General features: G+C 44.6%; 1 protein-coding gene across 4 annotated transcripts in view; it reads right to left on the bottom strand.

Annotated features, from left to right (window-relative positions):
- LOC144503915 (ras-associated and pleckstrin homology domains-containing protein 1-like) overlaps positions 1-23,921 on the bottom strand; it is a 214,478-nt gene that overhangs the window by 18,497 nt on the left and 172,060 nt on the right. For all 4 annotated transcript variants that reach the window (XM_078228987.1, XM_078228988.1, XM_078228990.1 and 1 more), the window contains 5 exons: positions 23,668-23,811; positions 18,724-18,834; positions 11,972-12,070; positions 8,973-9,093; positions 4,882-5,036 (listed from right to left, as the gene is read on the bottom strand). In XM_078228987.1, coding sequence (XP_078085113.1) covers positions 4,882-5,036; positions 8,973-9,093; positions 11,972-12,070; positions 18,724-18,834; positions 23,668-23,811 — 630 coding nt within the window. The remainder of the gene's footprint in view (positions 1-4,881; positions 5,037-8,972; positions 9,094-11,971; positions 12,071-18,723; positions 18,835-23,667; positions 23,812-23,921) is intronic.

Here is a 23,921-nt window from a genome sequence, read left to right on the forward strand (position 1 = left end):
AGTCAGCCAAAGACTGACTTGACTACAAAGGATGGCACAGTGGTGAGCACTGCTGCCTCACATTGCCAGGGATCCAGGTTCAATTTCCAGTTTGGGTCACTGTCTGTGGGGAGTTTGCACGTTCTCCCCGTGTCTGCGTGGGTTTCCTCCGGGTGCTCCGGTTTCCTCCCACCCTCCAAAGACGTGCAGGTTAGGTTAATTGGCCGTGCTAAATTGCCCCTTAGTATCGGGGGATTAGCAGGGTAAATACATGGGATTACATGGATAGGGCCTGGGTGGGATTGTGGTCAGTGCAGACTTGATGGGCCAAATGGTCTCTTTCTGTACTGTAGGGATTCTATGAAGACTGCAATGATGACCGACACGATTCCTCGTTCGTCTCCGGGCAGCTGAACTCAGCTGGCGCAGGGGCCGAGATGTTACATGTGGCTCCCGTGCGCAGCGACTGCAGGGGAGAAAAGCCAGGGCTCCCTTTCTTCATTCCCATTCAATAATACCAGACAATCTAGAGTCCATCTATATGCCCTGGGTGAAGGCAGCGGAGGCTTGGATTAAAATGTGGTGCCACCTACAATACAGTCTGTTGACATGCAGGGGCTAGACACAAGTATAGTGGTCACTTGGGAGAATTACCAGAGAGTGTCAAGTGTTCAAAACACCAACCCACGTGGGCCTGGGACAAATAGAAATATTTTCATCAGTGCAATAATGAAACTTTGCTCTGTCATGCCCAAAACCCATTGGGTTGCTGAAGGGTTTGAAGTTTCAACACTGGAATAAAGGTCAGACCAGACAAATTTAGTAATGGACCGTCTCAGAACCAGCAATCATATTCCTAATAAGATACCAGATTAGTAGCACTCGTCCATAAGCAGTGTGTTCAGATAGGATCTGTCAACATCACATAATGCAATGGACCCCAGCCTCCATTACAACAGCTGTCACAGAGACTTACTGACTAGGATCAAGACAGAAACTACCCCAAACTCACTTCACATCAGTACCTTACAGTCGCAGAGAAGAGATTCAGATCCCATTAACCCAACTTTTTCACCCAACAATTACAGATGCACCTTAGAAAGCATCCTTTCTGGTTGTATCACAGCTTGGTATGGCTCCTGCACTGCCCAAGACCGCAAGGAACTACAAAAGGTCGTGAATGCAGCCCAATCCATCACGCAAACCAGCCTCCCATCCATTGACTCTGTCTACACTTTGGAAATGATGTGGAGATGCCGGCGTTGGACTGGGGTAAACACAGTAAGAAGTCTCACAACACCAGGTTAAAGTCCAACAGGTTTATTTGGTAGCAAAAGCCACTAGCTTTCGGAGCGCTGCCCCTTCATCTGATGAACCTGTTGGACTTTAACCTGGTGTTGAGAGACTTCTTACTACACTTCGGAAAAGCAGCCAGCATAATTATGGATCCCACGCACCCCGGACATTCTCTCTTCCACCTTCTTCCGTCGGGAAAAAGATACAAAAGTCTGAGGTCACGTACCAACCGACTCAAGAACAGCTTTTTCCCAGCTGCCATCAGACCTTTGAATGGACCTACCTCGCAATAAGTTGATCTTTCTCTACACCCGAGCTATGACTAACATTACATTCTGCACTCTCTCGTTTCCTTCTCTATGAACGGTATGCTTTGTCTGTATAACGCGCGAGAAACAATACTTTTCACTGTGTGCTAATACATGTGACAATAATAAATCAAGTCAAAGCCCAGGCTGGGTTTGAACTGAGGTGAGAGATCAGTGTTTATTTAACTTTGTGCACTCCAGATGGCAATCTTGTGAACAAAGCTTCTAACTTGAAAGAGCAGTGATGCCTCTGCATTTTGCAAAGATTATTTTGGATTGCAAAGAGGCATTGCCAGGATTCCCTGCAGAATGCCCCAGAATGGATTATTCCTCATGTCAATGACGATGTATTTTGCTACTGTGATAGAATGTTCCACTCTAATGCATCTCCAACACTAGCGACAAACAGAATTGTGTCCAACAAGCCACTCGAGGGTGTGCCTTACCCAGCGCTGTGTTAAGAGCTAATTACTCAGCTACCCTGAGCAATCTGTCTGTAATTGAACAGGACAGCCGATCTGCTCACAGGCAATCTAAATTTATTTAGGCTGTTGATGGATTTTTAAAATTTTCACTGTAGCCACACAGCTGGTTAAAGCAGCAAGATCGGATTCCCAGTTTATGTTGACTGAGTTATCTCATTCAAAAAACTACAACTCCCAGATTTCCTTTACTCCATCATTGGTGGCTGTGTCTTCAGCTGCCTAAATCCTAAAGCTCTACAATTCCCTTTTTTCACATCCTAATGCCTCCTCCCCTCCCCCCCCCAATTCCATTCTCAAAGGCCATCTCGTTCCCACCAATCCCTGACCTTCTACTCTGCTCTACTCCCTCTTAAATAGTATAAAATCCATCACTTTTCTCCTCTTTAGCGGTACAGTGGTTAGCACTGCTGCCTCACAGCCAGGGACCCAGGTTCGATTCCTGGCTTGGGTCACTGTCTGTGTGGAGTCTGCACGTTCTCCCCATGTCAGCATGGGTTTCCTCTGGATGTTCCAGTTTCCTCGCACAGTCCAAAGATGTGCAGGTTAGGTGCATTGGCCATGCTAAATTCTCTCTGTGTACCTGAACAGGCACCAGAGTGTGGCGACTAGGGGATTTTCACAGTAACTTCATTGCAATGTTAATGTGAGCCTACTTGAGACAATAATAAATAAACTTTAAACTTTACTTTAAAATTGTTAACTATGTTTCGCTTTCTGCAAATACTGCCTGACCTGGATTTTTTGTTTTATCCCCAGTTATGCCACCTTGTCCCAATGGCCAAAGAGCAAAGATCCGAGGGACAAGACGATTCAAAGGGGAAGGCTGCAATTTGAGTTTAGCACCATGTTTACAGCAACATAATGGGCAAGTGACCACATTTCCCTAGTTTCAAATCATGATGGTGGAACATGCCTCACTTGCTAATACATTTGCTGCAGAACTTGATAAGATGCCAGATCATTATTTACTTCACAAAATAAGAGCTCATGATGTAGGGGGTAACACATGAGCATGGATAGAGGATTGGTTAGCTAACAGGAAGCAGGGTGTTGGGATAAATGGGTCTTTTTCAGGTTGGCAAGCTGCAGTGGCACAGGGATCAGTGCTGGGGCCTCAACCTTTTACAGTCTACATCAATGGCTTGGATGAAGGGATTGAATGTTTGGTTGCTAAATCTGCTAATGACAAAAATAAGCAGGAAGATAAATAGCCAAGATGACACAAAGCCAGGCCTTTCCGGTTTCGTCTGCTGCAGGAATTGTTGCGAGAGAGACTGAAAATTTGACAGACCAGCAAAAGGTTCCCGTCCCGCTGTGCAGGATGGGAAAATCCCGCACAAAGAGTCGGCAAAAGGATTTAAATTGGTTGAGCAAGTGAGCAAAAAATTGGAAAATGGGAGTATGTGAACTTAAGCATTTTGGCTGGAAGAATAGAGTGAAACTACAGAACTCTACGGTGCAGAGGGATCTGGGTGTCCTGGTAAATGAATCACATGTTAGTATGCAGATGCAGCAAGTGATTAAAAAGACAAATGGAATCTTGACTTTTATTGTTAGGGGAATCAAGTATGAAAGTAGTGCAGCGCTGCGACAGTTGTACAGGACCAGACCGAGACCACATCTGGAGTACGGTGTACAGTTTTGGTCTCCTTACTTAAGGATATAATTGCATTAGAAGCAGTTCAGAGAAGGGTCACTCAACTGATAAAAGCAAATTACTGCGGATGCTGGAATCTGAAACAAAAACAGAAAATGCTGAAAAATCTCAGCAGGTCTGACAGCATCTGTGGAGAGAGAATAGAGCCAACCTTTCGAGTCCGGGTGACCAGCAGCTCTGACGAAGGGTCATCCAGACTCGAAAGATTGGCTCTATTCTCTCTCCACAGATGCTGTCAGACTTGCTGAGATTTTCCAGCATTTTCTGTTTTTGTTTCACTCAACTGATTCCTGGGACGAAGGGGTCAGCTTATGAGGAAAGGTTGGGCAGATTGAGTCTTTGCCAGTTGGAGTTTAGAAGATTGCGAGGGGATCTTATGGAAACATACAAGATCCTGAGGGGACTTGACAGGATGGATACTGAGAGGATGTTTGGGGGGGGGGGGGATATATAGAATTTAAAGATTAGGGGTCTCTCATTTAAGACCATAAGGAGAACCTTTTTTCTCTCAGAGCGTCATAGAAACAAAATCCCTACAGTGCAGAAGGAGGCCATTCGGCCCATCGAGTCTACACCAACCACAATCCCACCCAGACCCCATCCCCGTAACCCCACATATTTACCCTGCTAACCCCCCAACACTAGGGTCAATTTAACATGGCCAATCCACCACATATCTTTGAACTGCAGAAGTAAACCAGAGCACCCAGAGGAAACCCACGTGAACACGGGGAGAACGTGCAGACTCCACACAAACAGTGACCCAAGCCGGGAATCGAACCTGGGTCCCTGGCGCTGAGAGGCAGCAGTGCTAACCACCGTGCCGCATCAATGTCATTCGTCTGTGAATTCTTCTCCCCTGAGGTTGGACCATTAAATATATTTGAGGCTGAGTTAGATAAGATTTTTGATTGACAAAGAAGTCAAGGGATATGGGGGAGGGCGTGCAGAGAGGGAAGTGGAGTTGAGGCCGCAATCACATCAGCCATGATCTTATCTAAATGCCAGGAGCAGCCCGGAGGGACTGAATGGGCTGTTGCTTCTCCTAATTCTTGATTAATCAAGTGAAGTAAACAAACAGGCTGATCAGTCGGGTGAGAGCTGAAGCTCGGTGCTTTTCTTTGTGCATCAAGGAGTTAGTTTCTTTCTTTCTTACCTTGGAATGCTGCTGTTGCTGCTCCTCCAGTTGCGTACCTCTTTTCCAAGCCTCTGAAAAAATGGAACTGACGATACTCTGGGAGCGAACATGACCCGTAGACTGCAAGTCAGAAACACCACTATCTGACTGGTTTGAATGGTTCGAGTGGGATTCTGCACAAAGAAAGCAGATAAAGGTGAATCCCATGCACCAAACTACAGGTTTATTGAGTTCCTAGTGTGAAAAATGCTCGAAATTCTATATGTAATTGGTAATTCTATAAGCACTATGAATGCTAAATATTTGGCAAACAATAAAAGACTGCAAATAGACAGGTGGTCAGTCAACATCTGATAAAAACACATGGGTTAACATTTTATGTTTTTAGGTTGTATTTATTTTTAGTCACAAGTCGGCTTACATTAACACTGTAATTAAGTTACTGTGAAAAGCCCCTAGTTGCTACACACCGGCGCCTGTTCGGGTACACCGAGGGAGAATTTAGCATGGCCAAAGCACATGACCAGCACGTCTTTCAGACTGTGGGAGGAAACCAGAGTACCCGGAGGAAACCCACACAGACACGGGGAGAACGTGCAGTCTCCACACAGGCAGTGACCCAAGTTGGGAATTGAACCCAAGTCCCTGGCACTTTGAGGCAGCAATGCTAACCACTGTGCCACCGTGACTCCTCTATAGAAGGGTAACCAAAATAAAAGACTCAAAGAAGACTCTTGTGGAGTTCCACTCACTGCCACATCCCAAGACCTGTTTGTCACCTTATCACCTTCGACTGCTTAGCCAATCACTATCTAGTTACCAGTGATACCATCATGCATCTTCCTTAAAGCCCTCAATTGGGAATCTTATCAAATGTCTTCTGAAAATGTAAGCACCTTACATCTACAGGATACCTCTCTTTAAATAATCAATTGCATCTAATACGAGTAAGTATTTAGTATGGAATGTTTCCCAACTACAGGAGCCACATCACCCAGTCTATAGTTCCAGAATATTGGCTCAAGAAAAGCAATCTATCGGGTCTCAGTACAGCCTCTAGACGTATGGAGCGTGAGCGTTTTAAATCAGAGCTGTATCCAGAACACACGTGCGTGTGATCTGATTTCGGTGAAAAAACGAACCCTCAATCTATCCACCACTCACAATGATTTCTTACATTTTTCCTCCTAATTTTCTTGCTCCTCTCCAGATTAGCTGGCATTTGCTGGAGTTATGTTGTACAGTCTCTGGTACCTCACCTCAGTGGGCCATTTTCCATGCATGTTTGCTCAGCAAGCATTGGTGGACTCCCAACCATAGAAAGCATCACAGCCCAGAATGTCCCTGCCCAAATTTCAGGCGGACTCAGCGAGTAGCAATTGAGATGGAGAAGCAGCGACTGGTTATTCCCGAAGGCACTGGGGCCAGCTGCAACACAGCATTACTCTATTTAAGAGCAGCTAATTGTACAGATTGGGGGTTGTCCCAATTGGTACATGGCACTAAGTTGTGTAATCAAAGTCAGCAATCAAGTGAGCTCATCAAATTATGTTAATGAATTTTTAAAATGTTCCATAATAGAGTCATAGAGGTTTACAGCATGGAAACAGGCCCTTCAGCCCAACTTGTCCATGCTGCCCTTTTTTTTAAAAAACCCCTAAGCTAATCCCAATTGCCCGCATTTGGCCCATATCCCTCTATACCCATCGTACCCATGTAATTATCTAAATGCTTTTTAAAAGATAAAATTGTACCCGCCTCTACTACTACCTCTGGCAGCTCGTTCCAGACACTCACCACCCTCTGTGTGAAAAAATTGCTCCTCTGGACACTTTTGTATCTCTCCCCTCCCACCTTAGACCTATGCCCTCTAGTTTTAGACTCCCCTACCTTTGGGAAAAGATGTTGACTATCTAGCGGATCTATGCCCTTCATTATTTTATAAACCTCAATAAGGTCACCCCTCAGCCTCCTACGCTCCAGAGAAAAAAGTCCCAGTCTATTCAGCCTCTCCTTATAACTCAATCCATCAAGTCCCGGTAGCATCCTAGTAAATCTTTTCTGCACTCTTTCTAGTTTAATAATATCATAGAAATCATAGAAACCCGACAGTACAGAAAGAGGCCATTCGGCCCATCGAGTCTGCACTGACCACAATCCCATCTAGGCCCTACCCCCATATTCCTACATATTTACCCACTAATCCCTCTAACCTACGCATCTCAGAACACTAAGGGCAATTTTTAGCATGGCCAATCTATCCTTTCTATAATAGGGTGACCAGAATTGCACACAGTATTCCAAGTGTGGCCTTACCAATGTCTTGTACAACTTCAACAAGACGTCCCAACTCCTGTATTCAATGTTCTGACCGATGAAACCAAGCATGCCAAATGCCTTCTTCACCACTCTGTCCACCTGTGACTCCACTTTCAAGGAGCTATGAACATGTACCCCTAGATCTCTTTGTTCTGTAACTCTCCCCAACGCCCTAACATTAACTAAGTCCTGCCCTGGTTCAGTCTACCAAAATGCATCACTTCGCATTGGTCTAAATTAAACTCCATCTGCCATTCGTCAGCCCACTGGCCCAATCGATCAAGATCCTGTTGCAATTGGAGATAACTTTCTTCACTGTCCACTATGCCACCAATCTTAGTGTCATCTGCAAACTTACTAACCATGCCTTCTATATTCTCACCCAAATCATTAATATAAATGACAAAGAACAATGGGCCCAGCACTGATCCCTGAGGCACACCGCTGGTCACAGGCCTCCAGTTTGAAAAACAACCCTCTACAACCACCCTCTGGCTTCTGTGAAGAAGCCAATTTTGTATCCATTTAGCTACCTCACCCTGGATCCCGTGAGATTTAACTTTACGCAACAACCTACCATGCGGTACCTTGTCAAAGGCCTTGCTAAAGTCCATGTAGACAACATCAACTGCACTGCCCTCATCTACCTTCTTGGTTACCCCTTCAAAAAACTCAATCAAATTTGTGAGACATGATTTTCCACTCACAAAGCCATGCTGACTGTCTCTAATCAGTCCTTGCTTCTCTAAATGCTTGTAGATCCTGTCTCTCAAAATATCCTCCAACAATTTACCCACCACAGATGTGAGGCTCACTGGCCTGTAGTTCCCAGGCTTTTCCCTGCAGTCCTTTTTAAACAAAGGCACAACATTTGCCACTCTCCAATCTTCAGGCACCTCACCCATGACTATCGATGATTCAAATATCTCGGCTAGGGGACCCGCAATTTCCTCCCTTGCCTCCCATAACGTCCTGGGATATACTTCATCAGGTCCTGGGGATTTATCTATCTTGATGCGCTTTAAGACTTCCAGCACCTCCTTCTCTGTAATATGTATACTCAAGACATCACTATTTATTTCCCCAAGTTCCCTAACATCCATGCTTTTCTCAACAGTGAATACTGATGAGAAATATTCATTTAGGATCTCACCCATCTCTTGTGGATCCGCACATAGATGACCATGTTGATCCTTAAGAGACCCTACTCTCTCCCTTGTTACTCTTTTGCCCTTTATGTATTTGTAGAAGCTCTTTGGATTCTCCTTTGCCTTATCTGCCAAAACAATTTCATGTCCCGTTTTTGCTCTCCTGATTTCTCTCTTAACTCTACTCCTACACTCCCTATACTCTTCAAGAGATTCACTTGATCCCAGCTGCCTACAGTACATTACAGTACAGATACAGTACATTATTTCAAATTCCTTCCCTACAAAATACCTTTTCCAAGTGATATTCATGTTTTTGCTTGGCACCCACAGCTCCTCAGCAAATGTATATCCAATGCTTAAGCAAACTTGTTTTGCATTTATCAGGATTCAGTTTCCATTTCCTTCAGTCGCCCTAGCAATACAGAGAAGTACAGTGCACACAGCATCAGCCGTGTTGTCACCAATGCTGGAATTTCCTGCTGCCATTGTCCACTCGCAAGCAGGAAGAGTTTCCTGGTTGACATCTGCTGCCCAAACATCCACCTCCCAACAAGGGTCACCACCTCGCAAAGAAAGGCAGAGGGAAAGGTGGAGAAAATTGGGAAAGGGGGAAGAGGATAATAAACTTAGGCAATTTACCTGGCAAACTGGAAGAGCTGGACCCGGATTTCATACTAGCACTGGATAGGGATGACCATTCATATGCAGCTTCTGCCCGCTTCACAGCATCCTGGTAGTTGTCGTATAGTTGTTTCCCGTACTAGTTAACAAAGGTGAAAAGGGGATTATTACTGTATCAATTTCTATATTTTTTCATTGGAAAAATGGCCATAATCACAGTGGTTGTTTATACAGCTTTAAGCCAACTGGATCACAGATAGTCTGTTGTAGTCTTACTGCAATTGTAGAGAGCCTTGGTGAGGCCACACCTTGAGCACTGGGTAAAGTTTTGGTCTCCTTACCTGGGGAAGGATATGCTTGCCTGGGAACGAATACAACTATCAGTGGACTGATTCCTGGGATGAGATGATTGTCCTATGAGGAGATACTGAGTAGACTCGTGTTATACTCTCTGGAGTTTAGACGAATGAGAGGTGATCTTATTGAAGCATAAATATCTGAATCTGAAGGAGTTATGTAAGGTAGATCCTGCGAGGATGTTTCCTCTGACTGGGACTTATAAAAGTAATCACTGTCTCAATAAGGGGTCAGTCTTTTAGGGCTGGGGTATGGAGAATGTTTTGACTCAAAAGGATTAGGTGGTGATGGCCTGGTGGTATTATCGCTAGACTACTAATCCAGAAACTCAGCTAATGTTCTGGGACGCGGATTCGAATCCCGCCACAGCAGACGGTGGAATTTGAATTCAATAAAAAATATCTGGAATTAAGAATCTACTGATGACCATGAAACCATTGTCGATTGTCGGAAAAACCCATCTGGTTCACTAATTTCCTTTAGGGAAGGAAATCTGCCCTCCTTACCCTGGTCTGGCCTACATGTGACTCCAGAGCCACAGCAATGTGTTTGACTCTCAACTGCCCTCGGGCAACTAGGGATGGACAATAAATGCTGGCCAGCCAGTGACGCCCATGTCCCACGAATCAATAAAAAAACCTTTGGAATTCTATACCCAGATATTGTGGCTGCTAAGATATCTTCAACAATAATAATGATAGATTTTTGAATACCAAGGGAATTGAGATATGGGTGTATTGTGGGAAGATGAAATGGAAGTAGATCAGCCATGATCTAGTTGAATGGCAGAGCAGGAAGGCAGGGCAGGATGGACTAACCCTGCTATTGCTTATGTTATGTATTAACCTGAACATGCTATGGGAAAACTTCCTCGGAAGCCTCCATATTGACCAATCCATTTCACAGAATCACAGAATTGTTATGAGGCAGGAGGTGGCCATTTGGCCCATTGTATCTGCACCAGCTCTCCAAACGAGTATCATGGCTTAGTGCCGTTCCCTTGCCTTTGCCCCATTCCCCTGCACATTGTTTCTATTCAAGCAATCATCTGATGCCCTCTTGAATGCCTCAACTGAACCTGCCTCCACCACGCTATCAGGCAGTGCATTCCAGACCCCAACCACTCGGTGTGAAAAAGTTTTTTCTCATCACATTTGCTTCCTTTGTAAGTCACTTGAAATCTGCCATCTCTAAATCTAATCATATCAATTTCCTCAAAATCCAAGATACAGTGACATACTAGCAATCACCAGTAACATCCAATGTTAGGCAGTGACAAGCTTGTACAAATACTCAACTGCAAGAGGGCCAGTAATTAGAAAGTAGCGTAACAGGAAAAGTTTGGTCAAAGAGACAACGAAGGAAATCTTCCTGTAAAGGTAGACAGCATACTAACGCAATAAAAAAGGAATGCAATGCTCAAAATAGAAAAATTACCTCATTCAGATGGGGATGCATCTTGACTTGGGAAGGGAATAAGTCTGGCAGTGAGGTTGAAATAGTGTTAATAAACTTTAAAGAAGTGTTTTTTAACACCTAATGATAGGCATATTAGCAAAATTGAAGCCCATGGAAATAAAGGTGAAATGGCAGCCTGGATACAAATCTGGCTATGAGACAGAAAAAAAAGTAATGGTGAACAGTTGTTTGTCAAACTTGAAGGAGGTGTATAGTGGTCTGCCCAGAACTCGTTACAGGACCACTGTTCTTTTTAGTTTATATTAACCATCTGGACTTAGAAGCCCAATTTCAAAGTTTCCAATTGAGGAAGATATTGGCAGTATAACAATCACCTGGGGGATTTTGAGGAGAAATCCTCAAATACACTGGATTCAGAGTGGCATGTGTCTGACCACAGGTATCCTGTGTGTTCAAAGGGACTGTATGTTACTGAGACCATTATAGCCTAAGATATTCTGTGTAACCTATGTTAAGTTTAAAATGTGTATATTTGTGAAGTGGGGGGGGGGTGGGGTGGAAGAGACGCAGTAACGGAATATTGTATCACAATCAAATCTTTCATGTTTAATTTTTTTTTTGTTAAAACTAATTAGCAGTCCTGTGACTCTGTTAAAAGAAAAGTAAAAATTATGATCTTTCCAGCCAGGGTTCCATTCTGGGATTTTCCCATTCAGTTAGAACACCAACTGGGATCGTAACAGATCATTTCTCATTTTCTAAACTGCAGAGAATACAAGCCTAATTTACTGAGTCTTTCATCATAGGATAACCCAGGGATCAATGTAGCGAGCCTGCGCTGTACTGCCTTCAATGCAAGGATATCCTTTCTAAAAACGTGGAGACCAAAACTGCATAGAGTATTCCAGATATGGTCTCACCAAAAGTCTGTACAATTGTGGCATGACGTATATGACAATAGTCACTTTCTAAAGGAAATTGTATACATTGGAAAGGAACAATTGCAGGGCTATAGGGAAAGAAAGGAGGAGTGAGACTAATTAGACAACCCTTTCAATTATGTTTAAAATCTAATATGGTCAGTGGTGGGGAAAGGAGCATTTTCTCACATTGGTGTTTAGTGCCTGTCTGAAGCATTATCCAATTAGATAGAGACAGGCTTGCGACTGATTAAAAATTACTGCTCCACCTAAGGATAAAGCAGGATCCCTGCCCCCTCCCCACCCCCAACAGCTAGTTACCTTGGCGATGCGAATGCCATTCACCCACTGGTGAAGAGTTCTGACATCATCACAGCAGAGGTACTTGATATATTGAGATTTCTTCTGGATCTGAGGGTGCTGCAAAAAGAAAACCACAAGTAAAATAAACTTTTATTCATCAAAGGCAGGCATTGTGGCACAAAAAATCTCTTCAAGGGGTAGCACGGTGGCACAGTGGTTAGCACTGCTGCCTCACAGCTCCGAGGACCTGGGTTCGATTCCCAGATTGGGTCACTGTCTGTGTGGAGTTTGCACGGTCTCTGTGTCTGCGTGGGTTTCCTCCAGGTGCTCTGGTTTCCTCCCACAGTCCAAAGATGTGCAGGTTAGGTGCACTGGCCATGCTAAATTGCCCCTTAGTGCCCCGCGGTGTGTAGGTTAAAGGGATTAGCGGGGTAAATATGTGAGATCACGGGGATAGTGCCTAGGTGGGATTGTTGATGGTGCAGACTCGATGGGCCAAATGGCCTCCTTCTCCACTGTAGGGTTTCAATGTTTCTATGAACATATCGCTTTGGTCAGGCTAGAAGAGAGAAAATGTGAGCCCAAACTGGTGAAACCTTCTCACGATGTGTTTGATTTTACATCATTATTCAACATATAATGTCGGCATGCATTTATTGTCTGTGCCATTTTACTTCCTTTCAGCACACTTTGCTTCAATATCTTCTATCACAGATCCCTACATTCACAGATTTGAGGAGGATGAAAGACAGCCAAGAGGGCATTGGAATAGTAAAGTCTGGAGGTAACAAAGACACAGTGGAAGAGTTTCAGCAGCTGATTGTCTGAGGTTAGGGCAGAGATTAGGGAGATATTTCATAGGAGGAAATAAGCGATCTTGGTGATGGAGAGCATATGGCGTTGGGAGCTCATCTCAAAGTCAAACACCAGGGTTGCAAAGAGTCTGGTTCAGCCCGAGATGATGGCCAGGGAGGAGAATGGAGTTTGAAGATTTCCCATTACCGAACTAGGAGAATTTTCTCCCAATCAATACTGGGTATCGGTCAAATTGCACGGAACATCACAGGCAGTCAAGGGCAAACTGTGGGGGTGGTGAGGTAGAGCTGGATAATGGCATGTGCCACCTGATGTTGTGTTTCTGGATCCTGTTGCTGAGGAGCTCTATGTAAATGAGAACTAAGAGAGGTTGGAGGAGATATTCTTGATGGACATTAGTAATAACAGTGAGGGAACTGGAAGAGTAATTGCAGGAAATTCTCTATGACAATATCTGGACAATATCTGAACCGCAAGGATCAGTGCTGGAGCCTCAGCTATTTAAAATCTATATTAATGATTCAGATGGAGTAATGTACCCAAGATTGCTGATGATACCAAGCTAGGTGAAAAGGTAAGCTGTGAAGTGGACACAGAGGTTGAAAGTGATCTGGACAGTGGTTAGCACTACTACCTCACAGCGCCAGAGACCCAGGTTCAATTCCGGCCTCGGGTGATTGTGGAGAGTTTGCACGTTCTCTCCATGTCTGCGTGGGTTTCCTCCGGGTGCTCTGGTTTCTTTCAAAGATATGTGGGTTAGGTTGATTGGCCATGCTAAATTGCCCCTTAGTTTCCCCAAGGTTTGTAGGCTAGGGGGATTAGCAGGGTAAATACCTGTGGTTACAGGGATGGGTCTGGGTGGGATTGTTGTTGGTGCAGGCTTGATGGGCTGAATGGCCTCCTTCTGCACTGCAGGGATTCTATGACAGGTTAAATGAGTGAACAATAAGATGGCAGATGGAATATAATGTGACGAAAGTGAGTTATTTACTCTGGTTATCAGAACAGAAAGGCAGAATATTTTTTATAAGGTGCGAAACTTGTAAATGTTAATGTGTAGAGAGATTTGAGTGTATCCGTACAAGGAACAGAAAATTAGCATACTGGTATAGTAAGGAATTAGGAAAATAAATGCCATGTTGGCTGTTATTGTAAGCAGATAGGTGTAAAAAGAAAGTCTTGCTTTGGTGAGAACATACCCGGCATACATTTTAAAATTTTTCTCTATATGTAAGGAAGGATATACTTGCATTGAATCATAGAATCATAGAAATGATTCTATGATTCTATGTAAGGAAGGATATACTTGCATTGGTGGTGGTGTAGCGAATATTCACTAGACTGTCCCTTGGGATGAGTGTATTGCCAATGATAAGAGGCTATTGGTCCTATATTTTTCCGAATTTAGAAGAACGAGGGGTGATCTCATTTAAAATTAAAAGATTCTGAAGAGGCTCGACAGGGTAGACACAGAGGCTGCTTTCCCTGGCCGAGGAATCCAGAACACAGGGCACGGTCTCAGGGGCCAGTTAGTTAGGACTGAGATGAGTGGAAATTACTTCACTCAAAGGGTTGTGAATCGTTGGAATTCTCTACCCCAGGTGGCAATGGATGCTCCATCGTTGAATATATTTGAGGCTGGGATAGACGGGTGTTTGCTCTCTCGGGGGAATCAAGGGATATGGGGAGCAGGCAGGAAAGTGGAATTGAAGCCCAAAAGCAGCTCTGACCATATTGAATGGTGCAGTGGGATCAATGGGCCACATGTTCAATTCCTACTCTCATCTCGTGTTGGTGTGCGAGATTGAACAATCGGCTTGATGAGGACAGTTGGATGAGCGTGTGGGTCGTGGGTTTCTCTTCTGCCCTCTCTACTACATAAAACTCAAGCTTGGCGTTAGCTAACCACCGCTTCCTGGTTGACCTCTACCTCGCCTCAAGTTGGATAGTGTCCTATCCTGTGGTCTTAGCCATTCAAATCTGTTGGTCAAAAGAAAGAAAAGGGTGCTATTGAAACAGAGGGCTCTTACTGAGCTGGTCAAGATCCTTACTGACAAGCTGAACCCTGAGAAACCAATCACTCAGGGCCCTGATTGAAGCTGAGAAAGGAGTGAATAGATAAATCAGATCCTTCACAGATGGTGTGGGAATGTTTGGTATGGACTAAGGCCAATAAACTTAATTAATTTAAGAGGGAGTAGGACAGTCATTTTGTGAGGAAAATCAAACCGAGAGATATTAGCAAGCTTTCCCATCTGCTTTTGAACTCAAGGGACCTCACAAATGGATTGAAATGTTCTTTTCCAGCCCTCACAATCCTAATATAGGCATAAAGTACAGCAGCAACACCCAACATACGACATATTCTAAACAGCCACAGCCCACACAGACTGTGGTTTCCTTCAGCTCAGCTTTTTAAAAATAATTGAATACAGATAGGGGCATTTGGGCAAACTATACACTCTGTATAACATCATTCTCTCTGCAGTACCATCTGCGAGCACAATTAAGTTAAAATTTATTTATTAGTCACAAGTAAGGCTTACATTAACATTGCAATGAAATTACTGTGAAAATCCCCTAGTCGCCACTGACCGGCGCCTGTTCAGGTCAATGCACCTAGCCAGCACGTCTTTCAGAATGTGGGAGGAAACCAGAGCACCCGGAGGAAACCCACGCAGACACGGGGAGAACGTGCAAACTCCACACAGACAGTGACCCAAGCCGGGAATCGAACCCGGGTCCCTGGCACTGTGAAGCATCAGTGCGAACCCCCACTGTGCTACCGTCCAGTGTCACTGCACAGTTCCTTAAGCTGTGTGCAGAATTTAAAACCTCAAGCCCCCATATATATTTTAACAATTGTCAATTTTATCTCTACACTTGGATTGCAATACAATGAGTTACTGGCAAAGCTGTTGATGGCGTTCTCAACTCTGTTAATTGGCTTCCTTTTCTCCAAGGACAAGTGTTGCTTGGTTTGCTTAGTAAATTGCACATTAATGGTGGGCTGGTCCATAAAGGCCTGTTGTGCATACAATAGTATAGAGATTAGACAATTCCAGGTTTGATTTCGACTCTTTGTCTGAAGAAAAAAGGAAAGTTAACTTGGGTCCTTGTTCCTGATTGTGTACATGTGCACACAAGTATGTGTGTATGTACGTGTGTGCCCCCCCCACCCCCCATTACAGGATACAAATCAACTTCAGAAGTGATACCACTCAAATCTAAATCAATTAACAGGTCAAATTGGCCGCCAAACTGCAGCTGCCTTTCAGAAAAGGGCACCATGTGTGAATGAGAAATTCTTCATAAAGAAAACACCCTCCGCTCCACCAGTAGAGAGAGATTCACAAGTCAGCCTGGATTTACAGAGGAACATCGACCTTTGGGATAGGCAATTAACTGAACAGGCTGTACTGCAGCCCGTGCCCCCGCCACCTTCCCCAGTTGACTATCCTGTACAAACATCAGCCCAAGTCTTGTCTCCTAATGTTGACAGTCATGGCACAAAAGGGTCACTGGCTCACGTGAGCCAGCAGAGCTGAGCCAGCTGTGAACCAGTTTTCCCACAATCATTCCAAACATTCTAGCCAGCAAAAGTTAGTTTTTTATTCAATGGAAAGATTTCAGGCAATTGCAGCTCTAGCCTCTGATCTGCAGGAAATTCCTCTGCAGCTCAGGGGACATTTAGGAGGAGAAAAGTAAATAAGCGGAATGATTAATATAAACTGCAGCCTCCATTAAAATGCTGCTACTGCTTGGTAGAGTCCCACGGTCAGGTTCTTGGGCAGTGTTTTGACATTCTACAATTTCTCAGATTACTTTCCCAGATTTTCTTATCCAATATGATATCATTCTCCTTCATATAAGTGGCTTTGGCAACACACCATGTGATAAGGTTGCACAAAAAAAACATAGTGAAATGTTGAAACAGTGATTGCCTTCCTAACAGCCCTGTGACTGTATCTACACCACATGGTCTGCAGCGGTTCAAGGTGGCAACCTTCTCAAGGGCAGTAAGGGATAGGCAATTACCGCTATGCCCACATCCTATGAAAGAATAAATGAAAAAAAAAGTATATAGAATTAAAAGGAATGTGGACACATCAATAGAGGTGGGCAAAAAACTGAAGGGAAGAGGTAAAAGAAGCTTCCTCTGACTACAAAGATGCAGCAAGTGTTATCCAACAGGTAGTGCGTTAGGACATCTGTCCACCTTGGAAGATGGGCTGTGCCCGGGGTGTATGTAACTTTTGCATTGAACATCATCTGTTGTGGCAATAGAGGCCGAATTGCGAGTGATTTGAAGCCGGCACAGAGCAATAGTTTAGCCCGCTCATCAACTGATGTTTCTTCCATAGACGGTTCATAGAATCCCGACAATGCAGAAGGCCATTCGGCCCATCAAGTCTGCACCGACCACTACCCTACCCAGGCCCGATTCCCATAATCCCGCACATTTACCCTGCTAATCCCCCTGACACTAGGGTCAATTTAGCATGGCCAATGCACCTAACCTGCACATCTTTGGACTGTGGAGGAAACTGGAGCACCCGGAGGAAACCCACACAGACATGGGGAGAATGTGCAGACTTTGCACAGAGAGTGACCCAAGCCGGTGCCACCGTTTCCTTCCAACAGTCTCTTTTTTGCCATCTAGACATTTCCTTTGGTCCTCTGCTTTTTCTGTGCCCTTCCTAACTGCTTGTATCCAAGCACTCGGGCAATTGCGAGGATTTCCCATGCATCGACTCTGACCCTGGTCAGCTTGAACTTGCAGATATCCTTGTATCACAAGGGTGACCTGTTGGGTCTTAGGCCAACAACAAGTTCAACATAGACTATGTCTTTGGGGATGTGGCTGTCATCAAGTCAGCTCATATGGCCCAGCCAACAAAGTCATCACTGAATCAAGGTGGCAAACATGCTGGGATCCCTGCACACAGTCATATTTCATTGTTAATCACTGTCTTGCCAGAGATCCCGATATTAATCTGAGGCAGTGGAATATAGCGGTTCCACTTCCACTTTGTTAGGTAAACATAAAATTATTGCATATATGAATGATCTAGACTTTAGAACAACTGTGACTCCAAACTAGGGATATGGTGAACAGACAGATAACAGACGGTTCAAACATCGGAAAATATCAGAAAGATAGAAAGGAAAGATTAAAGAGAAGCAGAGACTTTGTTGTGTGGATGCATGCGTCATCCAAGGCTGCAAAGGTGGATGAGGCCAAACTGAATCCTCCTATTTATATTCAGAGGCATAAGATAGAAAGGAGTGATGTACACAACCTTAGTTAGGCTGCAATTGGAAGTACGTATGTAGCTGGGGTAGCCAGCTATTCTGATTAGTTCACTTGAAGCTGTTGACTGAAACTATATTGTTCACGAAAACAGTGTGTAAAAGAGGCAAATTCTGTACCTCTGACAGCCTGGGACTTCTTTATATTAATGCTCCAAATAGCCTAATAATAACAGAATCATAGAACCTTACAGGGCAGAAGGAGGCCATTCGGCCCATCGGGTCTGCACTGACCACAATCCCACCCAGGCCCTATCCCCCATAACCCCATGCATTTACCCTAGCTAGTCCCCCTGACACTAAGGGGCAATTTAGCATGGCCAAATCCACCTAACCTGCACATCTTTGGACTGTGGGAGGAAACCGGAGCACCCGGAGGAAACTCACGCAGACGCAGAGAGAATGTGCACACAGACAGTGACCCAAGCCAGGAATCAAACCGGGTCCCTGGTGCTGTGAGGCAGCAGTGCTAACCACTGTGCCGTCCCAAACTCACTGGAAGAGGGAAATGGGACCCTGGTCTGAGTACTGCTCTCAGTTGTTGAGTTACTGGTCAGTCTTGATCCCATTGACTGGAGGAACAAACACACAGTGCCTATTCCAGAACACTAAACCCCTTCTAAACTAAGCACTGTTCATACCTTGAGTGCACAGCAGTAGTCCGTGGGAGCCTTGTACTTGCTACGGTAATCCTGCCCATAATACACATTCACGTGGTCCAGCTGAATGAAACAGGCCAGGTCCCGGGAGGTCTGAAAAACAGAATTGTCCCAGGTCAGTGGAATCAACAACCCTTCATCGTAACGAGAAAATGAAAAGGCGCTGGTATTATTTAAACTTGGTTGTGAGCAGGGAAAGTGAGAAAACAACATGACACCTTGCGTTTGTCAAAGTGCCACCATTGCTTTCACAAAACTGCAGGCTGGTGCTGATAGAGGAGAAAGAGTAAAGACCTTTTGACACAGGTAAGGAATTTTTGCCTATTGTCACACCAAACTCCTGAAGCTGTTGCAACCATTTCAACCTCTGGAAGGAGATTGCCATGGAGCCATGTTGAGCAGCTGTGGTAGTTTAATGCAGCATTTAAAAATCAGTGTAGGGACTATTTTACATCCTGTAGATGCTGCTTTGTAAATGCCTCCAATCTCTAACTGTGGAGTTTAGCAATTAATTTCCACTCTGCTTCACTCAGTCTGACAGAAGGCCCATTCCACCTCATGCTTGGACCAGATTTGAAGCCATCCATCCTCTCCTGACTAACTGCGCATTTCACAGGGGCTTCTGTCCTGTGCCCGTAGGAAGCTGCCTATCCAATACCAACATTGCCACCACTGAGTAGGTACACCAGCAGAATGCTGCCCTACAACCATAGAAAATAGGAGTAGGCCATTCGGCCCTTCGAACCTGCTCCGCCATTCATGATGATCATGGCTGATCATCCAACTCATTAACCTGTTCCCGCCTTCCCCCCATATCTTTTGATCCCCTTTGCCTCAAGAGTTATATCTAACTCCTTGCAAACAATGTTTTGGCCTCAACTGCTTTCTGTGGTAGCAAATTCCACAGGCTCACCACTCTCTGGGTGAAGAAATTTCTCCTCATCTCAGTCCAAAAAGGTTTACCCCTTATCCTTAGACAATGACCCCTGGTTCTGGATAAGCCCACCATCGGGAACATCCTTTCTGCATCTACCCTGTTTAGTCCTGCTGGAATTTTATAAGTTTCTATGAGATCCCCCTCATTCTTCTGAACTCCAGCAAATATAATCCTAACCGACTCAATCTCTCCTCATTTATCAGACCCACCATCCCAGGAATCAGTTGTTAAACCTTTGCTGCACTACCTCCATAGCAAGAACATCCTTCCTCAGATAAGGCGACTAAAACTGCACACAATATTGTTTTTGCTACAAAAGTGGATAACCTCACATGTATCCATATTATACTGCATCTGCCATTCATTTGCCCACTCACTCGGTTTGTCCAAATCACATTGAAGCATCCCTGCATCCTCCTCACAGCTTACCCTCCCACCCAGCTTTGTGTCATCTGCAAATTTGACAATATTACATTTAGTTCCCTCATCTAACTTATTAATATATCTTGTGAATAGCTGGGGTCTTGGTACCAATCCCACTAGTCACTGACCGCCATGAGGAAAAAAGACCCATTTATTCCTACTCTATTTCCTGTCTGGCAATCAGTTTTCTATCCATCTCAATACACTACCCCCAATCCCATGCGCTTTAATTTTACATGCTAATCTCTTACGTAGTGGAGAATATCCCCCTGTCTACATCAATGTGGACGAAGTAGAAATGGTTGAAAGCTTCAAGTTTTTAGATGTCCAGATTACCAACAACCTGTCTACCCATGCCGACACTACAGTTGAGAAAGCCCACCAAAGCCTCTACTTTCTCAGAAGACTAAGGAAATTTGCCATGTCAGCTACGACTCTCACCAACCTCTACAGATGCACCTAGAAAGCATTCTTTCTGGTTGTATCACAGCTTGGTATGGCTCCTGTTCTGACCAAGACTGCAAGAAACCACAAAAGGTTGTGAATGTAGCCCAATCCATCATGTAAACCAGCCTCCCATCCATTGGCTCTGTCTACACTTCCCGCTGCCTCGGAAAAGCAGCCAGCATAATTAAGGACCCCACGCACCCTGGAAATTCTCTCTTCCACCTTCTTCCGTCAGGAAAAAGATACAAAAGTCTGAGGTCACATACCAACCGACTCAAAAGCAGCTTCTTCCCTGTTGCCATCAGACTTTTGAATGGACCTACCTTGCACTAAGTTGATCTTTCTCTACACCCTATCCATGACTAACACTACATTCTGTATCCTCTCGTTTCCTTCTCTATAAACGGTATGCTTTGTCTGCATAGCGTGCAAGAAACAATACTTTTCACTGTATACGAATACATGCGACAATAATAAATCAAATCAAAATCAAATCTTATGTGGGACTTAGTCAAAAGCCTTCTAAAAGTCCAAATAAACCACATCCATTGGCTCCCCCTTATCAACCATTCCCCTAGCAGATCTCAACTTCTGTGTAGAGGGAAGAGAGGAATGTCATTTTATTCCCAAGTAGTGAAATGATCTCGGTCGAAAACCATGATCTTTGAAAAGAACTTCCAGTTAATAACTGAAAGGATGTTACAAGATTTAACATTTTAAGACTTTTACTGCAACAAAAGTCTAAAAGCACTGTTGACTAAAGTTGTTGGCAACTTTATATTTTAAACCACAAAACTGAACATTTCCCTTTTCTTTTAGCACAATGCAAAACATACTTCACACATATGCTTTACACAGTCCTTTAAGCAGGCATTCAATTTTCCCAACAGTCCATGATGACTTTTAGCTTCTTAGAGTTTATTTGTTCCTCTTCTTTCTCAGCCTGGGAACTGAATGCTAGAACTGTATTTCAAAATACAATTTTTCCTGGTAACTTCTCCCTCTAACTAAAGCTAGACAAATCTTCCAGGCTCTTTTTAACTCCTCATTAATTTGGCCTTTCCAATCAAAGTGTGAGCTCCCACCCACATTCCTGTGCAGCAAACCATAGACACTTCAGCCTCTAGCTGTTCTCTTTCCCCAGGACTTTGGCAGACTAACTGTGTTGGAAAGTTATCAAGGATTTCTTGGACTCTTCCCCTCTTAGGTCCATCTCCATGGCAATGTGAATCACATGGATCTTGTATCTAGGTAAAAACGCTTTAATCTGTCCTGGAGATCCCAACTCTCTATCTTGCAGCACAATTGTTTCTGACCCAATATTAGTTTATTTATTATTGTCACAAGTAGGCTTACATTAACACTGCAATGAAGTTACTGTGAAAATCCCCTAGTCGCCACACTTCAGCGCCTGTTCGGGTACACTGAGGGAGAATTCACCACAGCCAATGCACCTAACCAGCATGTCTTTCGGACTGTGGGAGGAAACTGGAGTACCTGGAGGAAACCCATGCAGACACGGGGAGAATGTGCAAACCCCACACAGAGTGACCCAAGTCGGGAATTGAACCTGGGTCCCTGGCGCTGTGAGGCAGCAATGCTAACCACTGTGCCGCCCAATGCACCTCGTTGTGGTGGGCAGAAGGTCTTCTTGCACATTCAGCAGCGCTCACTTAATCTGTTTTACAGGTTTCTGTGAGATACTTTGCCTTTCCAGGGTTATGGGGGGCACTTTTCAGCTCTGAATCTGGCAGCCATTGGCCCATTTGCAAGTTTGCGCAACACACAGCAAGCAATGATCTGATCAGGATAGCCATTTAGTGCTGATGTGATGCCCAGTAACTAGGCTGTACGCCCCAACCTAACCAGCACGTCTTTCAGACCATGGGAAGAAACCGGAGCACCTGGAGGAAACCCACGCAGGCACAGGGAGAACGTGCAGACTCCGCATAGACAGTGACCCAAGCCGGGAATTGAACCCAAGTTCCTGGCGCTGTGAGGCAGCAGTACTAACCACTGTGCCACTCATATTTTGGGACCTTGGAGACTCTCAGTCAATCCATTGTTAGCACACTAGCTGCTGCCGTTGTCGCCAAGTGTAAACACTTGCATCTTCCTCCCAGTAAACAATCTGACCCCTTCTTTAATCTCAATCAGATAACAATCAAACCACCCTGGCTTGTTGTCAGGCAGACTTCAGAGCAGGTCACATGATCCCTTTCCTTCCACCTTAAAGGCACAGTCCCAAAACATAAAATCTTATATACCTCATAATTGTAGCAGCAGGCTGCCACATCTCTTATAAACTGGCTCAAGAACACTGGCAAACCCCAACCAGCAAATGGTCTTAGAGATGAAGTGGGAATCTGGTGCAGATTGAAGGCATGCTGATCAGAAGGCCGCAGGTTTAACCTGTCACCATTTGGCATCCACAATTCCTCAACTGTGTACTTATAGCACTTGCCTTGATATAATCACTTCAGAACATTCTCACTCGAACGTTGTAAGAGAATCTTTTATTCATGCAAGTCAGTTGAGGGCGGCACAGTGGTTAGCGCTGCTGCCTCACAGCGCCAGGGACCCGGGTTCGATTCCTGGCTTGGGTCACTGTCTGTGCGGAGTCTGCACATTCTCCCCGTGTCTGCGTGGGTTTCCTCCGGGTGCTCCGGTTTCCTCCCACAGTCTGAAAGACGTGCTGGTTAGGGTGCATTGACCCGAACAGGCGCCGGAGTGTGGCGACTAGGGGAGTTTCACAGTAACTAATGTAAGCCTACTTGTGACTAATAAATAAACTTTACTTTGCAGTTCCCCCTTCTATCACTTTCCAACTTTCTTAAAAGCATTTGTGAGAGGAATATGTAAGCTGACAATTCTGTCCATGCCATAGCATACCTGATATAGCTACTGAATCCGACCCCTGCATAGTTACCAATGTAGCCAACAGCTTTGGATAGCAAGAATGACAGTGAACAGTGATGAAGAACATGACAAAATAGGGCTTGAGGCACGGCTGAAGTCACTGCAGTATTTTCAGAAGTATTCTCAAAAGCAATTAAATCTTCTGCCACTGCAGCTGACACATGATTTGTTTAATAAAAAAAGCACCTTCTGAACCATACCTTTGTCTTGCCCTTAGGCACGTAATAGATTCCAGAGGCTCGGAGTAGGAAGTAGCGCTTCTTCCAGGATTTCTTGCCGTCCTCCTTCAACCAAAGCAACCCCTCAATCTCCGGGACAGTCACAGAACTGCCACAGAAAAACTCCTGCAGTGAAAACACAAAACAGAGCAATTAAGGCAGGGGAGTGGGGCTCTCTTTCAGAGAGCCAGTGCAAACTCAATGGCCAAATGGCCTCTTTCTGTGCTGTAAAGATT

Source organism: Mustelus asterias, chromosome 14, assembly GCF_964213995.1.
Source record: "Mustelus asterias chromosome 14, sMusAst1.hap1.1, whole genome shotgun sequence".
In the NCBI taxonomy this organism is placed as follows: Eukaryota; Metazoa; Chordata; class Chondrichthyes; order Carcharhiniformes; family Triakidae; genus Mustelus; species Mustelus asterias.